The sequence below is a fragment of the Chionomys nivalis genome, chromosome 15 (genome assembly GCF_950005125.1).
Source record: "Chionomys nivalis chromosome 15, mChiNiv1.1, whole genome shotgun sequence".
NCBI lineage: Eukaryota > Metazoa > Chordata > Mammalia > Rodentia > Cricetidae > Chionomys > Chionomys nivalis.
The window spans coordinates 47302036-47321742 of record NC_080100.1 but is presented as its reverse complement, the minus strand read 5'-3'; the positions used below and the strand labels follow the sequence as shown (position 1 = coordinate 47321742).

General features: G+C 44.7%; 1 protein-coding gene across 3 annotated transcripts in view; it reads right to left on the bottom strand.

Annotated features, from left to right (window-relative positions):
- The window catches only part of Arhgef28 (Rho guanine nucleotide exchange factor 28), a 293656-nt gene that overhangs the window by 171795 nt on the left and 102154 nt on the right, over positions 1 to 19707 (bottom strand). For all 3 annotated transcript variants that reach the window (XM_057789428.1, XM_057789426.1, XM_057789427.1), the window contains exons 3-4: positions 10408 to 10555; positions 7682 to 7975 (exon numbers count right to left, since the gene is read on the bottom strand). In XM_057789428.1, the coding sequence (XP_057645411.1) occupies positions 7682 to 7975; positions 10408 to 10555 (442 nt within the window). The remainder of the gene's footprint in view (positions 1 to 7681; positions 7976 to 10407; positions 10556 to 19707) is intronic.

Below are 19707 nucleotides of genomic sequence, written 5' to 3'. Positions count from 1 at the left end.
TAAAAATAAACCATAAAATGATTTCTTGGTTGCTGTCATTTTCAAGTTCAACTCTAGTCCCATGTGTGCAATCAAAAGCTGCATGAGCATCCTGTGTGTTTGGGCAAGTCCAAGAGCAATGGGGGTGGAGATGGGCCTGGCTAACAGAGATGAACTTCAAAGCCTCCCAGGGCTTTGGGTCCTGTGGGAAACACACCAGGGTAAGGCGTTCAAAAATAAAAGCTTCTCTCTTTTTCCTGAAAATTATAATTGGGAGAGACAGTGACCCAAATACACCCTTATGTTCTATTTTCCAGATGGGGGATGCCAATAGGATTCTCTACTCCAAGGCTAAGGCTTACTGTTGCCAGACAGAAGCAAAGTTTCTAGAATACCTAATTATTTTACATGTATGAGCATCGGCCTGCATGCATGTAGGTGCACCATTGGTGCGCCTGGTGCCTGTGGAGGTCAGAAGAGGGTATCAGATATCATGGAATTTTGTGTTTGTTTTTCAAGACAGGGTTTCTCTGTGTAACAACCCTGGCCATCCTGAAACTTGCTCTTGTAGACCAGGCTGGCCTTGAACTCACAGAGATTCACCTGTCTCTGCCTCCTCAGTCCTGGGATTAAAAGCATGCACCACCACCACCCAGCTATCCTGGAATGTTATGGATGATTTTGAGCCACCACGTGGGTGCTCAGAATCAAACCAAGGTCTTCTGCAAGAGCAGCCAGTACTGTTAACCACGAGTCATATCTCCCATCAGGAAGCTACTTTTTACAGAAGAGTTTATGATGTTTCTTCTTCTTAAAGGCACAGTTTCTAAAAAAGAGAATGCGCCCAATAAGAGGCATCACTTAAACTGCAAAACAAACTCAAACTATCTGAAGGGGACAATAATTCTTTCCCTGAAGGAATTCAAGTCTGCACTGTATTCTTACAGCCAGGAACTGTATTCCTTGAAGACCCAAAACAGGCTTAGAAAACAATGAAAACATGTTTAAATTAAGGATGAAAATCTTCCTAAAGGGTACCTACACACAAAACTAAGCACTGCAAAATAACTGTATCAATTTGACACAGAAATTTACCATTGGCACAATTCCAAAGAACACTATCCCCTATCATTAATACCCACCCTGAGGGTTACCTTAGCAACCAAAAGGATAGAATACCAGTTTAATGTGTCAGAAAGAAGGCGTGGCGATGATTGCCCCATAAAAATACCAGAGGTGACAAAAGGCTATGAAGCACTATTGGATACATACACAATTACTTCCTAAAACAGACAAACAAACAAACAAACAAAAAAGCTCTCCAAAAGAAAGGCACAACCACCAGGATCAAGTGCGTCCCACAATGCACTAACTGAAAAACTCAGAAAGAAAATAAGCACAGGAATTTGTATGTTGCACTTGATCTTTCTTGCATGGGCTTCCTACCCACTGGCATTTCAGCTCGTACCCTCTGAAACTGGTCGGCCAGGGCAAAGCTTTGAGTAGAATGACCAAACAGACAGACCCCATGGTCTGCAGGCCAGCACGCAAGCCTCACGATCCAGCACGTCCTCCATATTCACCCAGACCTGGACTACACGAAGTCAGCCCAGGGAAAAGCGCCTGCACCCAAGCCTCGCTCTCCTTCGCTCCTGGTTTCAAGGACAAAGGGGGCAGAGCTTCATCTCAAGTGCTCACTCCTCTCACTTCCTGAGGGTTACAGGTCTCTTTCCCATGCAAATAAAGAACTGATTTGCTCTGCAAACACTGCTCACTCACATATGCCCTTTCTCTAGCCTCCTAGAAGAAAGGTGATGGGTCAGTGGGCCATGGATCAGGATGGCCATGTGTGAACCCTGACAGTCAAGACAGTTTCACAGCTACTGAAGCCCCATGGGCTCGGCATGTCCTCTCATTAGCTGTGCTGCACTGAGAGCCACACAGTCTTCAGAGGATGGTAATACACAAGACTCTCCTTAGCAGAGCATAGCCATGCTCACTGCCCATCCCCACTGTGATAGCACCGGGTTACTTCCCTTGTACTGTACGTTACATGTGTGCCTCATGACAACGGTCACTGTTTTCCCCTTAAGTTCCTATTCATCGTGCTGCAACCGTTTTTATACAAACAAGACACTGCTCAGACTTGCCCTCAAGAACATGTATTCTGCAACTGGGAAATCTTATCTCTAGTTTCTAGATTACATTTAAATCTAGGATGGCGCCAGTTTACGGAACAAATTTTTTTCTTTTTTTTTCTGGCTTTTTGAGACAGGATTACGGAACAGATTCTTAACCCAATCTATGCAATAAAGAATTGAGAATTGAAAGACATCGTCTTCTAACCACTGGGTCCCGTCAGGACCACCAACCAGCCCTCTTTGATGCTTGATCCCCACACAGCAAATACACACAACCTCCTAGACATATGGGCTAAGTTTAAACCCAAGACCGTCCTGAAGAAATGTTGAAAGAACCAACTGGCTTATCTTCCGAATTCTTTCTGTGGGTAGAATAACTTATAAAAGCAAGAAGCAAGGTGACCTCTTTAAACTTCATAAAGATCAAACCTTGTTTCGTCATTTCCCCTGCAAATTTAACATCATGTCGAATGTTTTGTGGGTGTTAACGGAACCCATATGCACCATCAGGGATAGAAGAACATCTGCCTAGAAGACCCTAAAGTGAGTGGTCCATGTCTACCTACAGACCTACAAGAGGGTTCCAAAGTCCACTTTTCACAATAATAGTTTACCCTTATGTGCCAGAGAGTTTTATGTCAATTTGACACAAACTAGAGCTATCTGAAAGGAAGGAACCCAACTAAGGAAAAAACTGCTTCCATAAGATCTGGCTGTGGGGCATTTTCTTAATCAGTGCGGGAGAGCCCAGCCCTTGGTGGGTGGTGCCATTCCTAGGCTGGTGATCCTGGGTTCTATAAAAAAGCAAGCTGAGCCTGGCCGTGGTGGCACACGCCTTTAATCCCAGCACTCGGCAGAGGCAGGCAGATCTCTGTGAGTTCGAGGCCAGCCTGGTCTACAAGAGCTAGTTCCAGGACAACAGGTTCCAAAGCTACAGAGAAACCTTGTCTCAAAAAACAAACAAAAAAGCCATGTAAACAAGCCAGTAAGCTGCTCCCCTCCACGGCCTCTGCATCAGATCCTGCCTCCAGGTTCCTGTCCTGTTTGAGTTTCTGTCCTGACCTCTTTCAATGATAGACTACAATGTGGAAGTGAAAGCCAAATAAATCCTTTTTTCCCCAACTTTCTTTTGGTCACAGTATTTCATCACAGCAATAGAAACCCTAACTAGGACACCTTACAAAACAAAATCTCCAATCTGCCAATTGGATACATATTAATGTATGTGTATTAATATATGTGAAAAATACTATATGTGACCTTTTAAAAGAAGGGGTCTTACACACACACACTTTAGTTAGAAGGCATTCGCAGGACAAGCTGTGTCTCTCAGTAGGCTGGCAAAGAATTAACTGTGTTCACAAGGCCAATGCCATTAGACTTGAGAAGGCCACATGGCAGCCTCCACCCGGTAAAGCCTGACCTATCAGCCATCTCTGCCAGGCTTCTGGAAACACAAATGCAGGGAAGCCATTTGGCTGAGCAGGAAGGGAGGCTTCAACTCAGATGTCCTCTGAGTGCCAATCAGTAAGACATTAGAAAATTTATCCTGGTTAACCTAATTGTCTACATTATACCAATCTCCACAAAAACATTGCTGTCAAAACACAAACAGGCGAGAAACCCAAAACAAAGCAGATAAACTGACTTCTTCTTGGGTAATTCTATTACTTCACTCCGCGTCTTACTGCAAACAAGGAGTTCGGGGGGCCCTGCAAATGCTTCTATCATAAAAGCTGTTTCACAGAAGAAATGGGTTTAATTTTATGAAACAGAGCGCAGTTTAATGGAAGGCCTGAAATTAAATAAAACCTAGGGCACTTCCTTCCCTTGCGTGGATAACAAGGTTGCGTTATGACTGCTGACGTGCAAGATGCGGGCCAGGAGGAGACCCTGCTTTTCTGAGGGATACAGTGCCCATTCGCCGTCTCTCCTTGACGCCATCGAAGGAAAAGGGACGATTTCACCACAGAATACAAAGGAACGCAGTAACCTCTCACAGTAGGCCTCGAGTCAGGCTCTTTCTACAAAAGCTATTATCCAAGTTAACTAATGTTCCTCTGGTAAAATAATGTTCGTACCTAAAGAAATCATTAAAAATGGGTAAAAAAAATTAAAGGACGAATAGGGAAATTTTTCAGTGTTTCTGACAGGCACTAAGATAGACAACTGCTGAACGGTCTGAAGGGTCATTTAAAAATCCTAACCAGAGCAAACCACGTAACCCCGTCATTCCACTACTAGATATGCAAAGGAAATGAAATAAAAGAAAATGGCTAGAGAAACATCTACAACCTCATACTCAGGGCAGACCCAGCCATAATAGCCAAAAAAATATCCAACGAGTGATGAGTGCAGAAAGAAAACATGGTCATATACGATATACATATACATCCAAAAAAAAAATGAAACCCAGTCATCTATGGCAGCAGGGCTGGAACTGGAGATTATTGGGTTACAGAGAATGAGCCAGACACGGACAAGCCAGTACCACACGATCCCATCTACATGTGGCCTCTCAGAAAGTACTGCCACGGTAACAGAATCAAACGGTCACCAGAGGCCAGGGTGGGGAGGGGACCTGTCATCAGAAGGTGTGATGTGACAGCTAGACCGGGGCAAAGGGTTCTGGGTAACAGCAACTTGCATGCCAAAGGGCTACAAGAGAGAAGTCTGAAAAGTTTTAAACCCAAAGAAATGATGCATACTTGAGAGGAAGTCTATTCAACCAGATTTAAACATTACACAATGGACACACCTATCAAGACACTACACAGTACTCAGTAACAGGGACAGTTTTATGTTCCTTCAGTTGAAATAAGTAAATTTTGAACACAATTACTAGGAAGGAAACTGGATTCTGCTTATGACTGGTGTCCCCACCAGGAATACAATACAAATTTTCACAGGCCCAACCCTCAGCCAATCCTTACGCCATCATTATACTGGTAAAGGTCAAGAGACCAGGAAGGGGAGGACGAGAGGAGAAAACAACCCAAGTGGGGGTTGGGAAGAACATACGTGACGTAGGAACAGTGGTCACAGGGGGTGAAGGAGACCAACTGAGGAGGACAGAGGGCTCGGAGAGGCTAGTGGAGTAAAAGAATAAACATGAAAAAGAACTGCAAAAACTCCATAATGAAACACATTTACTGTTTCTACCAGTTTGAAACTAATAATAAATAAATGAAATATGATTCATCTGTGAAAACCCAAATTAAATACAAAGTGATTTGCACAGGTCCTGCAGCCAGGGCTCCTAAGGTAAGTAGCTAACCAGACTTGAAGGTACTCTTGTTAACAGCTCTGACATTAGGAACTATTTTTCCATATTGTACAATGTCTCACTGTCAAAAGGCAAGGAACTGCCTCCCTTTTTCTCTCATCCAAAATGGATCTCTAGACAGCCTTGGAAACAGCAGCAGGACAACATTCAGCAACTACAGCTCTCTAAATTTATGTTTTATATATATATATATATATATATATATATATATATATATATATATCAGAAATATATACCCAACATGGAAAATCATGCATGTACTACTGCAAATACACTGGGAAATCATACACACATACTATTATAAATCCACAGACGTTAGAAAATCTTAAATTCTGAATTCTGTCATGGAAAACTCAAAGCACCACGTATGCAATATAAACTGCTCTTTGGGGGCCCATGGCTTAAGTGTGTTCACATGCAGGCTAGTGCTGGGTGACACTCATGGATTCCTCTTATCCAAGGTCTTAGAAAAAAGTCAGAAACATCCAGAAGTGGCCTGGGAAGGTTTATAATAACTCTGATTGAATGGAGAGATGAGTATCTTCTCTGGTTGTAGATAATGGTCTCAGTACCCTGTTTGTAAAAAACATACCCATTACTTACAGTGAAATACTCAGTCTCACCCACGATCAAATTTAAGCCAACCTGTAAGTCACACCCAGACTTGATCAGGGATCAAACTCTTTGAAGTCACATCGTCCAACCACAAAGCTAAAGCCGTGAGAGGAAAACAGCACATTAACAACTGTATGCAGTGTGCAGAAACAGTATCTCTGGATCGTCAACAAAGTTACGTCATTTGTAATCACCTAAGTGAGATGATGAGCTGGTTGGTGATAAAGCGTCTGCCGTCAGCCCTGGGTTTGATCTTTGGGATCCACATAGTGAGAGGAGAGAGATGACTCTCGAAAGTTGCCCTCTGACCTCCACATGTGCACTGGGGCACAAAGCCCCCCCCCCATCTAAATAATTAATATATATATATGAAATAAATAATAAATGAAAGTATTTTTAAAAAAAAAAAAAGGAACGTCTACCAAATAGCTTGCCTTCATACCCAAGTGGGCTTATATATGATTTCCATAGCTCTACAAAAATCCTAGCACTGGAGAACAAGAATCCATCCACCCTTAGTAACTCTAAAAGTTAGTGCAAATGTAATACAATGAAATTACGCATATCTGAGGACATGGAAATAATAATCACTTTGGTTTGGTCAACATGCATTGCTTACATGTATACAATGATAACAGCATACCCGATAGATACATACAAATGTGTGTCAACTTGAAAACACTTTGAGACAGGGTCTCTGTACCTCCCCCAGCTGACCTGGAACTTCCTATGTAGAGGGCAGGCTGGCTTCAGACTGGCAGTGATGTGAATCTACACCTCAATTAAAAAATATATATCTATAAATGCATTGGGGAACACTGACTTTGTATGCATGTGCTACGGCTCCCGTGTGCAGGTGCATGTGAGTGTATGTGAGTTTGTGTGTGCACAGTGGTGTGAATGCAGGTATACATTTGTGTGTTGCGTGTGCATGGAGAGGCCAGAGTGTTGTTTCTTACAAGTTTCCTGTGTTGATTTTTTTTTTAAAGGCATTGTCTCCAGATGGAGCTAGATCTCATCAATTTAGCTACACTGGCTGGCCAGGGAGCCCCAGAGATCATCCTGCCTCCATCTTACCAGTGTGGAGTTTCAAATGCCATTTTGTTGTTGTTGTTTTTTGTTTGTTTGTTTGTTTTTTAATGTGGGCGCTGGAGCTCAAACTTCAAGCTTGCTCAGCCAGCTCTTCCCACTGAGCCATCTCATCTCCCCGCCCTTCCTTTGTTCGAGATGTCAGCTCATCTGTTACCTTTCTTTCAGGCTTCACCTCTCCTGAGCAGTTCCCAGAGCTCTTATTGTCCTTCTTTCCTATTTGGATGATGGCAACAACGTTTTCTTCTCATGGCAACAAACTGGCCAAAGGAATTAGAGTCCAAAGCCACAGGCTCAGGAGCGAGCCATAAAGAAACACCGCCACTACCACCACCTGCCGCAAAGCCCTTGAATGTTGCCTCCTGAGACTGCCTGGGCCCCAGAAGCAGCTGCCAGCTGAGAGATGAATGGATGAGGACTTCAGAGAACCATGCCACATTAGGGCTAAAAGTTCAGCTAAAAGGTGGGAAGGAAACTCTACCCATAAAAGAGAAGGTAAACTTTAAGGCATACCCTGGACTTGAAATAGAAAGAACACACCGCACACCTGAGTTTTCTGACACGGACCTACCTTCAAGAGAGAAATTTCCCAGGACCGTCCAGCCCAAAGGCAGCTCCAGTTGGCTCAGGGCCAGCACCAGCTCTTCATCCAAGGCAGGCAGTGCTTCAATTGTCAGGGCAAACGGGGTCAGCAGTATCTGGTGACTACAGGCCGTGAGCCGGTCAGCCTGAGTGACGAGTAGACGAGCCAGTCTACAGGCCATGTTGTCCACGTAGGTCACTGACCCGGAGCCCATGGTCACTGGGGAGTACCCTTCTGAGCAGAGGCACACAGACACCATCACCGTCTCCTGAAGCCAATGGCCTAGATGGTAGAATAACGAACCATTCAGTCCATGTCTGAAAGAGTCCCACAGTAGCCCCAAGTAGACAGCACTCTCCAGAGGACAGGTAGAAAGTAGGGTGACATCTTTAAATGCCATCATCCTGGGGTCCACTCATGAGCTGATATCATCTTTTTTTTTCCTTCGGTGACTCTGGGCTTTTAATTGATACTCTAAGAACTCTGAGGACGTCAAAGTCCCTTCCCACCAACCACAGCCCTTTCCCACACTTCACCTTTCCCTCCTGCCCAACCCCTAGGTTCCAGTCTGCCAGATGAGAGCCCCTCGCTCTTTCTGTTCTGCTATAAACAGTATCACACATCCTTAGCCATTTATTGAGACAGCAGGCGTTTTAAACCATATCAGAAACTTATTGAAGTACACCCTAGATCCATGGAGCTGCTTTGGGTGTGGGATAAAGACTACCAACCAGAGTCTGTTGTAGATGAATGCAGTCAACAAAAATCAGGCCTTCTCCAAGGCCCCCTCCAGAAATGGCTCCTGCGACTTGTAGATGTTTTCACTACTTCCGTTGTGGCTGGTCACCCTGTCACCTGCCCTCCCTACACCCCTCTTCTTTGTCTTGCTTTCCCATTCTGCTATGGTTGGTAAGTTTCTGTCCAGCTACGTGTTTTTGTCTTTTGTAGAATTTCCAAGTATCAATAGCATCTGAACCCCCAGGACCACATCATGGCTGGACTGAGAAGAGTCACTGAGCTTCTCCTGAGCACAGGGCCCTTGTGTTCACTGGTAAATGCTCACAGGCCTGCATCCTCCTATCCTGCCTGACCCTCCAAGCTTTCCCACAAAAGCCACACTGCTGGAATTCCAAAGACCAAGAGCATCGGGCTTACTAGATGGGATCCACTGCCATCCTTACAATGACTCTCAAAGCAGGGGCTCAAAGGATGCCACCCCACCTGACTGTACCTATTTGTATAAACTATGAACATATTTCCCATCACTTGATAGGTTACCCTGGTGAAGCTAACCATTTCCCAACACTCAAAGGCTACCTCGGTAAATCTATAATCAGGGAAGTTTATAATTAAGAAATATACTGTCATTCACCCATGAAGCCTGACAAAATGAAGACAAGGGCCCTCACTTTAAGCAGGCCATAAAACAAGGAGAGAGGCTTACCTTTACACATGGGAGGGCAATGAGGTTTGTCTCTCCACGTAAACAAGAAAGAAACAAAATAGTTTCCTACCAGAAGGAGCATTTTTGCTGTTTTTATTTTTTCTCTATAGATTGCTCATTAAAAGAGAAACATAAGGAAATTTGTAGGGCCCATGGGTCTACCCCTGCTCCCGGGGTTCATTCTGAGGACAGTTTCTGGCCAGCCAGCCTTTCCTGTTTGTTCCTGTGCTGCCTCTGCCCCGCCTGGTGACTACTATAGGACATTGTTGACTCCACCTTGGGCGTGGTAATTTCCCACCTGTCTAGGGGATATTCCATTATGTAGCAGCTAGGACTTTAAGGTTTTTCTTAAGTCTGAATAAACGGCATTCGGCTGATCTCCTTTCAAATGGCCCAGGTCTCTTGTGTGTTCTTTCAATCTCCAGGCCGTTGCCCGGCTCGCGTATGGTACAGTGGCACGTGAACTGTACCGAGAGAGTAACGCAGGTGTGGGCGCTACAGATGGAGGCCCACCAGCAGGCACAGGCGTCACAGAAACTCGGAATAGAAAGGATGTCAGCGCATTTGCCAGAGTAAAAGGGTAGCAGGGAAGGGACCAACAGCAGAATGACAAGGGCCATTAACAAATGCAGCAATGTTGTTGTTTGTTTGTTTGACTGACTGGTTGACTGACTGGCTGATTGATTGATCTTTGAGACAGGGTTTCTCTGTATAGCCCTGGCTGTCCTGGAACTCCCTCTATAGACCAGGATGGCCTCAAACTCAGAGATTCACCCGCCTCTGCCTTCCAAGTGCTAGGATTAAAGGCGTGTGCACCACTGCCAAGAATTTCGGGTGTTTTGCTTTTGGCTTCTTTGTTTTGTTTTGTTTGTTATATGTGAGTTCCTGGGGCTGCCAGGCTGACCACAGAGGAATAAGGAAGGAGAATGAAGACATGGTCTGTCATGTCACCTTGTCCACAGCCAGCCCAGGCATCAGGCTGGAACTCAAGAGGTGACATCCAAGGCACACAACCTCCATTGGCTGCACCAAGCCCACTAGACGGAGAGCTGGGGCAGCCAGTAGGATGAGCCTGCCGGGACTAAGACAAGGCAGACACTACCGGAGGGACCCCAGGACAAGTGGCCTCCCTAACAGCATACACATACACCCATGTGAACTCCTGAATTTGGCGAGTGTTTCTTCTTTTTCCTTGTGATTCTTCTCTCAGCAGATACCCTGGAGGGAAGACACAGATGCCCCCTGCCCCGCCACTCAGAAGCCTCCTCACCTGGAATGCTGGCTTGAAGAACATTAGCCTCGATGCGCTCAGCAATCACCACGTGTCTCTGATGCGACCCGTCATAAATAAAGTAAAACTCGGCATCTTCGGGGAGATAAACATTTTTCCCAAACTTTGCATAGACCGTCCTCTGTCCCTGAAAAACGAGTAAGTCTGGGCATTAGTACACTTCCGCGTTCTGGCTCTGAGAAACCACAGGGGAGGGCACAGGCCCACAACACTGACACTTGTCACAGACACTTCATGGGAGGGAGCTCAAATGTCACGAAGCCTCCTTCCAGCAATGACCTTTTCCCAGAACGCCTTCCTGAGGTGACAGGGCTGGCCTGCACTGCTTTGAAAGTCAAAGACAAACAAAGAATAGGAAAGAAGCATTTCTTTCTTTAATTTGCTAGATATGCCAAGTGTGATCGTTCACCATCTTGAATTCTTATCACCCATACAACACTGTGCATGATAATGTTATCCCATATGTGAAATACCACCATAAACATAAAGGTTCATGATACTTACTCTTAGCTCAGGCCCTGGCATGTGCAAGAACACTGTTCAATGCATGAACCATAAATATTCACAGACATTTTTCAGATAAACAAGAAGACCCATCTCCTCTGAGTGAAGCCTAAGCCCTCTTTCTCATCTGGGTTGGCCTCCTCCCTTGCATGAAGAGTTTCTGGTGAAGACACAGCCTTACAAAGTGTCCTGATTCCAAGAAGAAGCATTCCTTCAAAGGAATGAGACAACAGGCTCTTGGTCTTGGTACTAGGGGCTAGCCGACAGCCAAGTCAGCCAGATCATCTCAGGGTCCTGCAGGCCTCAAAGGATTCAGGATGCTCCTTGCCTGAAGTCCAAGGCAGCCCAGAGCAGACCTCTAGGGAGAAAGGATGCATCCTGCCCCGCCTAAGGGAGTGGCAGGGAAGTGAGAGCAAGGAGTAGAATCGTCATCTACTCTAGAGACGCCCACAACTTACTCGATGTGGAGAAGGCTCTGGGTGTCTGTGTTGCTGCCTAACAAAAATAAACCAGTTTCTCATGCTGAGAGGAGAGGAAAAGGAAGCAGGGGAGAGTCAGAGTAAGGCTCCTGGACATGAATGTCAGCCTGACAGAGCCCTACAGCAGCATGACACTGTGGGAGGCTGAGTAAAGGGGGAACAAGCCACAGTCCGCGTGGAGCTCCTCCTCCCGGTGACCTATCGTTATTTGACCTAAAAATGCTTTTGGAATAAAATCGCTCTCTTTTCATACTGGCTCGCAATTGTACTCTCAGAAAGGCACTGAACATATGAATTAGTGTAAATATAAACCGCAGTGTTCTGGAAAACACACACGCGCTCAGTTCCAAATTTTCCTGTCTTTGCATGTGAGCCCGTTTGTGTTTGTGTGTGTCACACAAGCGCAATCCGCAGAAAGTGACGTGCCAAGGGAAACCTGCCATGCCGTAGCTTCAGAAAGAGCACAGGAAGGAGAGCCGAAAAGGAAAAGACGAAAACAATAGCACACATTTGACAGGACCGAGAGAGGAAACTCAGACGACTTTCCATTTCCTAAAAATGAAGAACAGCTTGCTTTAGTCGTGTTCCTGGTTGCAACAGGGCTGCAAATTCTCCATACATAGAGCCTGGCCTGGCCGGCTGGCGGTTTTCCTAAGCACAGAGCAGATTGTATAAATAGATCAAAGATTTTTCACGGGTCACAAAGATATCTAATCTGCATCAACTCCAAACAATGGTCAGATTAGTCTTTCATTTGGCCAGGTGAACAAGGACTACCACTTAGGTAAGAGATTAACCACAAAGTTTGCCAGTTCATCCTCCCCTGACCACACAGTCTCGACGCATGATGCTTTCCTCTCGAGACCCACACCACATTTTATGATGGTAACAACGATAGGAAAGAGGTGACCTAGTTGTCCCAGCGCTAAGGATGAGACCTCCCACTGAGTAATCACAAGGACATCAGAAATACAATCGAGGATTCTGGCTAGGGAAGGGGATGGTGCTGAAGTCAACGGAAAGAGCTGCTGAGACAGAGACAGAGAAATGAAGTCTAATCATGGTAAGAATAGTGGTGTTCAGGAAAAGAAACGAGAGCCTCCTAAGAAAGCAACTGGGCTGAGCTGTGCAGGAGATTCCCCAGAAGGGACTACTGAAAGAATGGGCATAGAGTGACAGCTGCAGGCGACAACCCCAGGCTGAGACTGAGGTCTCTCTGGCCACGTGGCCACTGAAAGTCTACCACTCTTCTTACGAAGCCACTCACTCACTCCGCTTACAGAACTGCCACATGCAAACCTCATTCACGTCCCCAGCTGAACTCAGCTGCAGGCTTTGCTTTTGACAACTGAAAACAATAACCTGTCCTAATAAAACCGATGGATCAACGCCAGAATCGCAACTGCAGATGGGTGTGTTGGCACCTTTCTGTCAACCCACTGGGCGCCACATACAAAATTCTCAAATACTTCATTAGAAATAGTTCACTGAAGGGCTAGAGAGATGGCTCAGCGGTTAAGAGCGCTGGCTGCTCCTCCCAGAGGACCAGGGTTCAAGTCTCAGCACCCACATGGCAGCTCACAATCGTCTGTAACGCCAGTTCCAGGGAGTCCAACACCCTCACACAAATATACAGGCAGGTAAAACACAGAAAAAAAAAATAAAAATAAATCATTAAAAAAATACTTCCTTGAAACCTCTGGTGTGGGGCAATATTATACAGGCCCTACATTGTATGGTAGCCAAACTTACAGGCCAGCTCATACCTGGCCACACAGAAGGTGGTCACATAGCCTTCCAGACAGGATGTCGCCATCCTAAAAGGATCAAGATATGCTAATATCATTCTGCTCCTTCCTTTGTCATTTGGAGGATAGAGATGCTAATTCGGCCTACTGGACAGAGCTGGCATGCAGAGCAGGAAGATAGGAAGATGTGGCTAAATGGGCATAGAAAGGTGTGGACAAAGGCGTGGACATGACAAAGGCCAGTCACCTGGTTACCTAGGAAACAGAATGCTAATAAACTTCCCCCTCAGTTTACGGTTTGGTATAAAAGCTGTTTGGAGAATAAATATGGGAGAATTTTCAGGATGTGAACTCAGGATTTTATGAAGGATCACCGAGCATCTCCCTCCCGTAAAGCCATGTGAGTTGTGTCTTTATTCCCCCACCTCCCCTCTGGTCCGGAGAAATAATTTATGGTCCGCGCTGGCACCGGACACTGACACTCTGGAAACAATGAGATACAAAGGCAAGATTTATCTCCTCCAAATTAATCTACAAACTTAAGATATTCTGTTCAAAATCCAAACTGAATATTTTTAAAGAATATCAAACAAAATAATTCAAAAGTCTATTTGGAAGAATAAATAAGAACAAAGATTTGGACAGGAAATAATATTTGAGAGGTAAGTGTTAAGAATATTTTCTAACGCAAACTCTCTGCCAATGCAAAATAATCCCAATCAAGCCAAATCAGACCAGATTAAAAGATATCCAGGTTTAATTAGACACCCACGCTCCTTGGTGGCCCTGAGGGGAACAGAAGGTCGCCAACGTGACCACCTGAGATGAAAAGGGAAAACCACGGGTTTATTTTCTGGCAAGCAGTTTCAACAGCCCGTGGGAGTAGCCTTGACCATTCCGGGGGAGGGGTCAAAGTTCAAGGGCACAGGGGAGGGGGGCCTCCATTTTGGAGGCCAAGGCTAAGATTTCCAGTGAGAAGAAGGAAAAGCTTTTGCCATAGCCAAACAAAATAAAGAATAAAACTAGGGTCTTGTAAACAGTGGGACAGCGGCAGAGAGAGAGAACCCAAAGCAGAGACCAGAGATACAAGAACATACAGAAATTACATAACAAAGATAGTGGTGTCTCAGATCAGTGGGGAAGGAATGGTCTCTGCTTCTTCATGGGTTCATGTACCAACCTGTGTGTTCCAAGGACTTTTTCCTTAAACTATCTCTAGGGAAACTATGTCAGTCCAGTTCCTGGGTTTTCTCATACCAGTGTTCCCTTTATCACACTAATGTTCTCATCCACCATGCAGGGTACCTGCATACAGCTATAGACAGACAGACAGACAGACAGACAGACAGACTGACTGACTGACTGACTGACATCCTGTCAATGACGATGTTACTTGTTAGGCAATCTATGTTTTTTTTTGTTTGTTTGTTTCTAAACTAACCAACATGCTTGGACAATTAGCAAAGCGTTTTCAAATCAAATAATGCAAACAGAATGGTGCATGTGTTTAGAGTGGTGGTGTAGGAGGTCTTTCAGTATTTCTGTTGCTTTCATTGGTTAATCAATAAAGAAACTGCTTGGCCTGATAGGGCAGAACTTAGATAGGCAGAGAAGACAGAACTGTATTCTGGGAGGAAGAAAGCAACAGATCGAGCCAAGCCCCCACGAAGCTGCTAGGTCAGACATGCTGAATCTTTCTTTCCCCGTAAGGGACAACCTTGTAGTGACGTACAGATTATTAGAAATGGGTTGAATCAAGATGTGAGAGTTAGCCAATAAGAGGCTAGAGCTAATGGGCCAGGCAGTAATTTAATAAATACAATTTCTGTGTGGTTATTTTGGGTGTAAGCTAGCCGGGCGGCAGGGACAAACAAAGCCCCCCCACCACGCTTCTTACTACAGGGTGGGGTTCTGCAACCTAGGGCCATGGAAGGAGTGTATAAGGGGTTCAGGTAGTCTCAGTGCATGTAAACATCATTAACAAGGCTGTTTCTGTGTGTATGGATCCATTTTCTGGGAGAAAGTTTATTGTAGCCCTCATGACTATTTCAAAGGCTATGTATGGGTGCTGGCTTTTAAAAGAACACACAAAATGCAAACTCAACACATTTTTATGGCTTCTTCATGGTAACTGTCAACTTTCTATAAGATGATCAAAACATCTGCTGTTTTCCAAAATATTCAAATATCATACACAGCCTCTCTGTGACAGGGCTTTAGGGACAAGAGCATGAGAATGATTAATAGGAACTAATACACCAATTTAATTATGAAGGTTTACTAATACATGCCATAAACCATTATTCTAACATTATAGTGTAAGTAAACTGCCAAACTTTGATTTTTTTTTATATCTGAAACATCTTTATTATAATATTCTGTACAAAACCTTCCATGTAAAGCAAAAGTCTCTGAAAAGTTAAAAAAAAAAATCCAGGATAACTTTGTCATTTTATAGAGAGGTTAAAACACACTGCAGGTACCAGGAAGTCTGATGCTAACCAGCTCAGGAATCGAGCGTCAGAAACACAATATTGTGTATAATGATTTCTCCCCACCCCACCCCACCCCACTGGCCAAGCCAGTTCTCGTCCTCACGGCTCATCACACATTGCCTTTGGGCAATACTAAAGAAAGTTACGAGAGCAGAGAGTAATTCACTTCAAATTTCTGTGTGTAACTAAAGAATTTCCATAAAACACGGGGCTCTAGAGAGAAAGCTCAAGCACAATCACGAGGACCTGAGTTTCATCCCCAACACCACATCAAGAAACCAAGCGCAATGGCAGACACTGGTAATCCCAGCACTCGGGTGGTAGGCACAAATGGATCCCTAACTCTCACTGTTCGGCCAGCCTCGCCTACTTGGCAAGCTCCAAGCCAGTGAGAGAGGCCACCCTAAGCCAATGTTAATAGCATTCTGAAGAAAGACACCCTATGTTGATTTCTGACTTCTTGCACACCCACACAAACACACACACACACACACACACGACAATTAGCGTAAGTGTTTCCTTACTATTTTCTCTCTTTATTCTGCAAGAATCCCTACAAGGCACTACTACGATCCTCATTTCTAAAGGAGAACACTGAAAAGATCAGGCCTAGCGACCCGCCTGGAGGTTCCTGCACCAGGCCAGCATCCTTTTCTCTGTATCACACCACTGCACAATCAGCAAATGCCCAGCTGCCTGGTGACGTCCCTAAAGTTCTCCATTTAGTCACACTGATAAGGGGTTCCTAATAAACCCCTAGGTACATTCAACTCAACGTGTATTCGAGACAACACAAAGCTTCTCCTGAAGTACACGGGTGGGCACGGCATTCCTTCATCTCCCTGAAGAAACATGCAACAGAGACATTTACCTATAGATAATTCTCTCTGTTGGGGACACTTAGAAGGCAACACAAGGGACACATGATCCAAATGAGTGAAGAAACACTGAATTAAAGCATGTCAAAGGGAAATTCATTTTTTTATAGTGTAAAATATCAGGATTACTCAAACCTAACACCCAACAAAATTAATATCAACACAAATTGGTTAAAATGGAGGAGAAATATTAGAATATTCTATTTTTAAAAAGGAAGGTTGTTTTCTTTATAGGTCAAAAGAAGATCAAAACATCTCTTCGGCAGTTGCCTTTGGGGTAGGAACGACTTCTACCTCCAGACAGGATGAAACAGAGAGCAAAAACTCACATTCAGCAGGGAGGGACCAGGAACAAATTAAAAGGTCCTTCTTCTTCGGGACATCCGACTGGGATAGAAACTATGAGGGCCAAAGTGACAGATGCCACCAGACAGTGGAACAACATGCTTAAGGGGATGATCTGAAGCTCACACTTAACATAAATGTTATCTAAAATAAAACTAACATTAAAAAAATGTTAACCATTTATCAACAAAAATAGTAACAGTAAATTAAAGGTGTATGTTAATGTTTGGAAAGCAATCTGCTATTCAAACTTGCGTGTTAAACTCAGCAATTCAAAAAGTACAAACATGCAAACCAAAGGACCATTGTGACCTTCATCCATGAGAGACCGAAATGACCTTTGTTTCTCTAGCAGCAAAAGTGAGCAAAAAATAATTTAAGGCAGAGATTGCCTGTAAGACCAGAGCAGACCCAGCCTCCATCTCTCCCACTCTAGAGCTGAGGATCCAACCCAAGGCCTCATGAATGCCGGATCAAAGTGCTACCTCTGAGCCACATCCCTGCCTTCAGAAGCAGGCTTTTAAGAGCACTCAATTAGGTTAATTTCCAAATGACTAATTTACAGATTACATGAAAGTATAAGACTCATGGATGCAAATACCCAACTCTTATTTGACTCCCACATGGCAATGAGAAACATATAGGGTGGGGTGTGAAAAAGCAGAAATTATCGTCTCCTCTCCCAGATGGGCACGGCAGTACACACTTGTAATCCCAACACTCAGGAGGCTGAGACAGGAGGATTGCTGTGAGATTGAGGCTAGCCTGTGCTGCACAGTGAATTTGAGGTCAGTTTGAGATACTATCTCAAAAAAAAAACCAAAAAAACAAACCACAAGACTCAACACCTCCATTCCTGATTCTCTTAGTAATCACTTGATCTCAAAATAATCAGTCACAATAATAAAACCCTGTTTAACAACTGGACACAGGACGGGGTTTTAGTTAGTAATTAGCATGAGTCAGTCTTGAGAGACATAAAATGCTGCTTCTGTCCTGTCTAGAATGGGAGAAACCCAGTAATTCCTCTAGGAATGAGTACAGTCCAGCTGTGATCTACCCTGTCAGACACCCCTAGCCAGAGAAGGCTTCAGCAAATAAACAGACAAGACCGGCCACATGTTTAGAGGAAAGCAACCAAGATGCCAAAGAGATGCAAAAGGCATGTTGTCACAGGAAGAACAATTGAAGGAACTGGAGCTGTTTTGTCAGAGAAGAGCAGACTCCTGGGTAAACAGTCACACCGCAAATATCTGAGGGTCTGCCATGTCGACGAGGAATTAAATGTGTTCTGCAGGCCCCTGGGGAAAGCCCAGAACAATGGGGGGAAGGTTAGGGACAGAGTTCAACTGGTGAGAGCCTTGTGAGGAACAGAGATGTGGAGAACTGTCAGGCTTCAATGTGGGGAATGAACACTACCCGGAGACAGGACACTTCTGGGGCTCCTGCTGTTTTTCTGTTCTGCTTATCTGTGTGTTCTACAGGACAACAGTGCTACACCATCCCCAGTCCTGCAAGCCCAGAGCCCACGCCATCTGCTGCAGAATTACAGATGAATTGCTTCACTGGATAACTGAGGGAGCTTCGTTCCAATCCATTCCTCCCCGAGCTCTTGCTCTTGGGCAGACGCCTAATTCAGTTATGTTTAGCCCAGTGGTGGTTTCCAAACAGATCAGCAGAACGCTGTGGCTCTAATGGAAGAATATTGGGAATTTACAAAAAAACAACCATTCAAATTTCATTTTGGACATGCATTACTTATTCTTTTTGGAATTAAATCTTGAAAGACTGCTATTTGCTTTAGTGGATTACCAACCAAATTTTAAGACCCCCAGGGAGGCTCCAAACTGCCAGGCTCAGTTGAGTTGACACATGTAATGAACTTAAAATTAAAGAATAAAATTGTAATCGTAAATTCTGCTGAGGTTTATATTTTGAAGTTCCCCATAATGCTCTGGGGAAAATAGTTCTCTATGAAAGTTCCGCATCACCTCTTTCGGGTCTTTAGGCCCCTCTGCTCCTGACACTGTGTTCCTCAGTGGAAACACCCTATCAGTGACCAGAGTCACCAATGGCCTAAGAAAGAGTCTCCCTACACTTTTTCTATAACTCATAACTCCAATGGTTTGACAATTACTGCACAATGAAAGACTGTGAGGTCCCACACTTTCGAGTCACGTCGACGCAGACAGCAACCATGCATGCTTACTAGTTAACATTTGAGGACTGTGGGTTCATGTCAAACCAATTTCTGTCTGGTGGTCAGGGTAGTTCAGCTGATAGCTTTAAACATACCAAACCTAAACCAAGACGCAGAACACAAAGAGCCTTAAGTCTCTGTAAACTGATCTGTCCTGGACAAAGAGCAGTGTTATAACCACCAAAGGTGTCTCTTTAGGAGCAGACTACTGTGGCCCTGTGTTCCACAGGAGCACCCTCCTGCGAGTGTAAGAGCAAAGAACAATGCTTTGGGCCCCTCTCCTCTGGGTAGCAGCGGAACCAGAACATGCTCTTCTGTCCTTCGCACAAATGCACCATGTATACACATACCGTGGTGCAGGCTATTCCTAAGAGCACTCGACTCCCTGCCAAGAACACCCACGGCAAGGCAAAGAACCTGACCATCCTCAGCAACAGAACCATGGATTCCGAAAGTACAAACAAAGCTTGTGTGGACCCAAGTCCTTAGCTTATAGGTAATGCTGAAGATCCAGCTCCCAGAACAGCGCCAACCTGTGACCCCCAAACAAGCCCCCAGCGCTGGGAAGGCCTTTTATAGAAGAAGGAAGAAGAGGAAGAGGAGGAGGAGGAGGAGGAGGAGGAGGAGGAG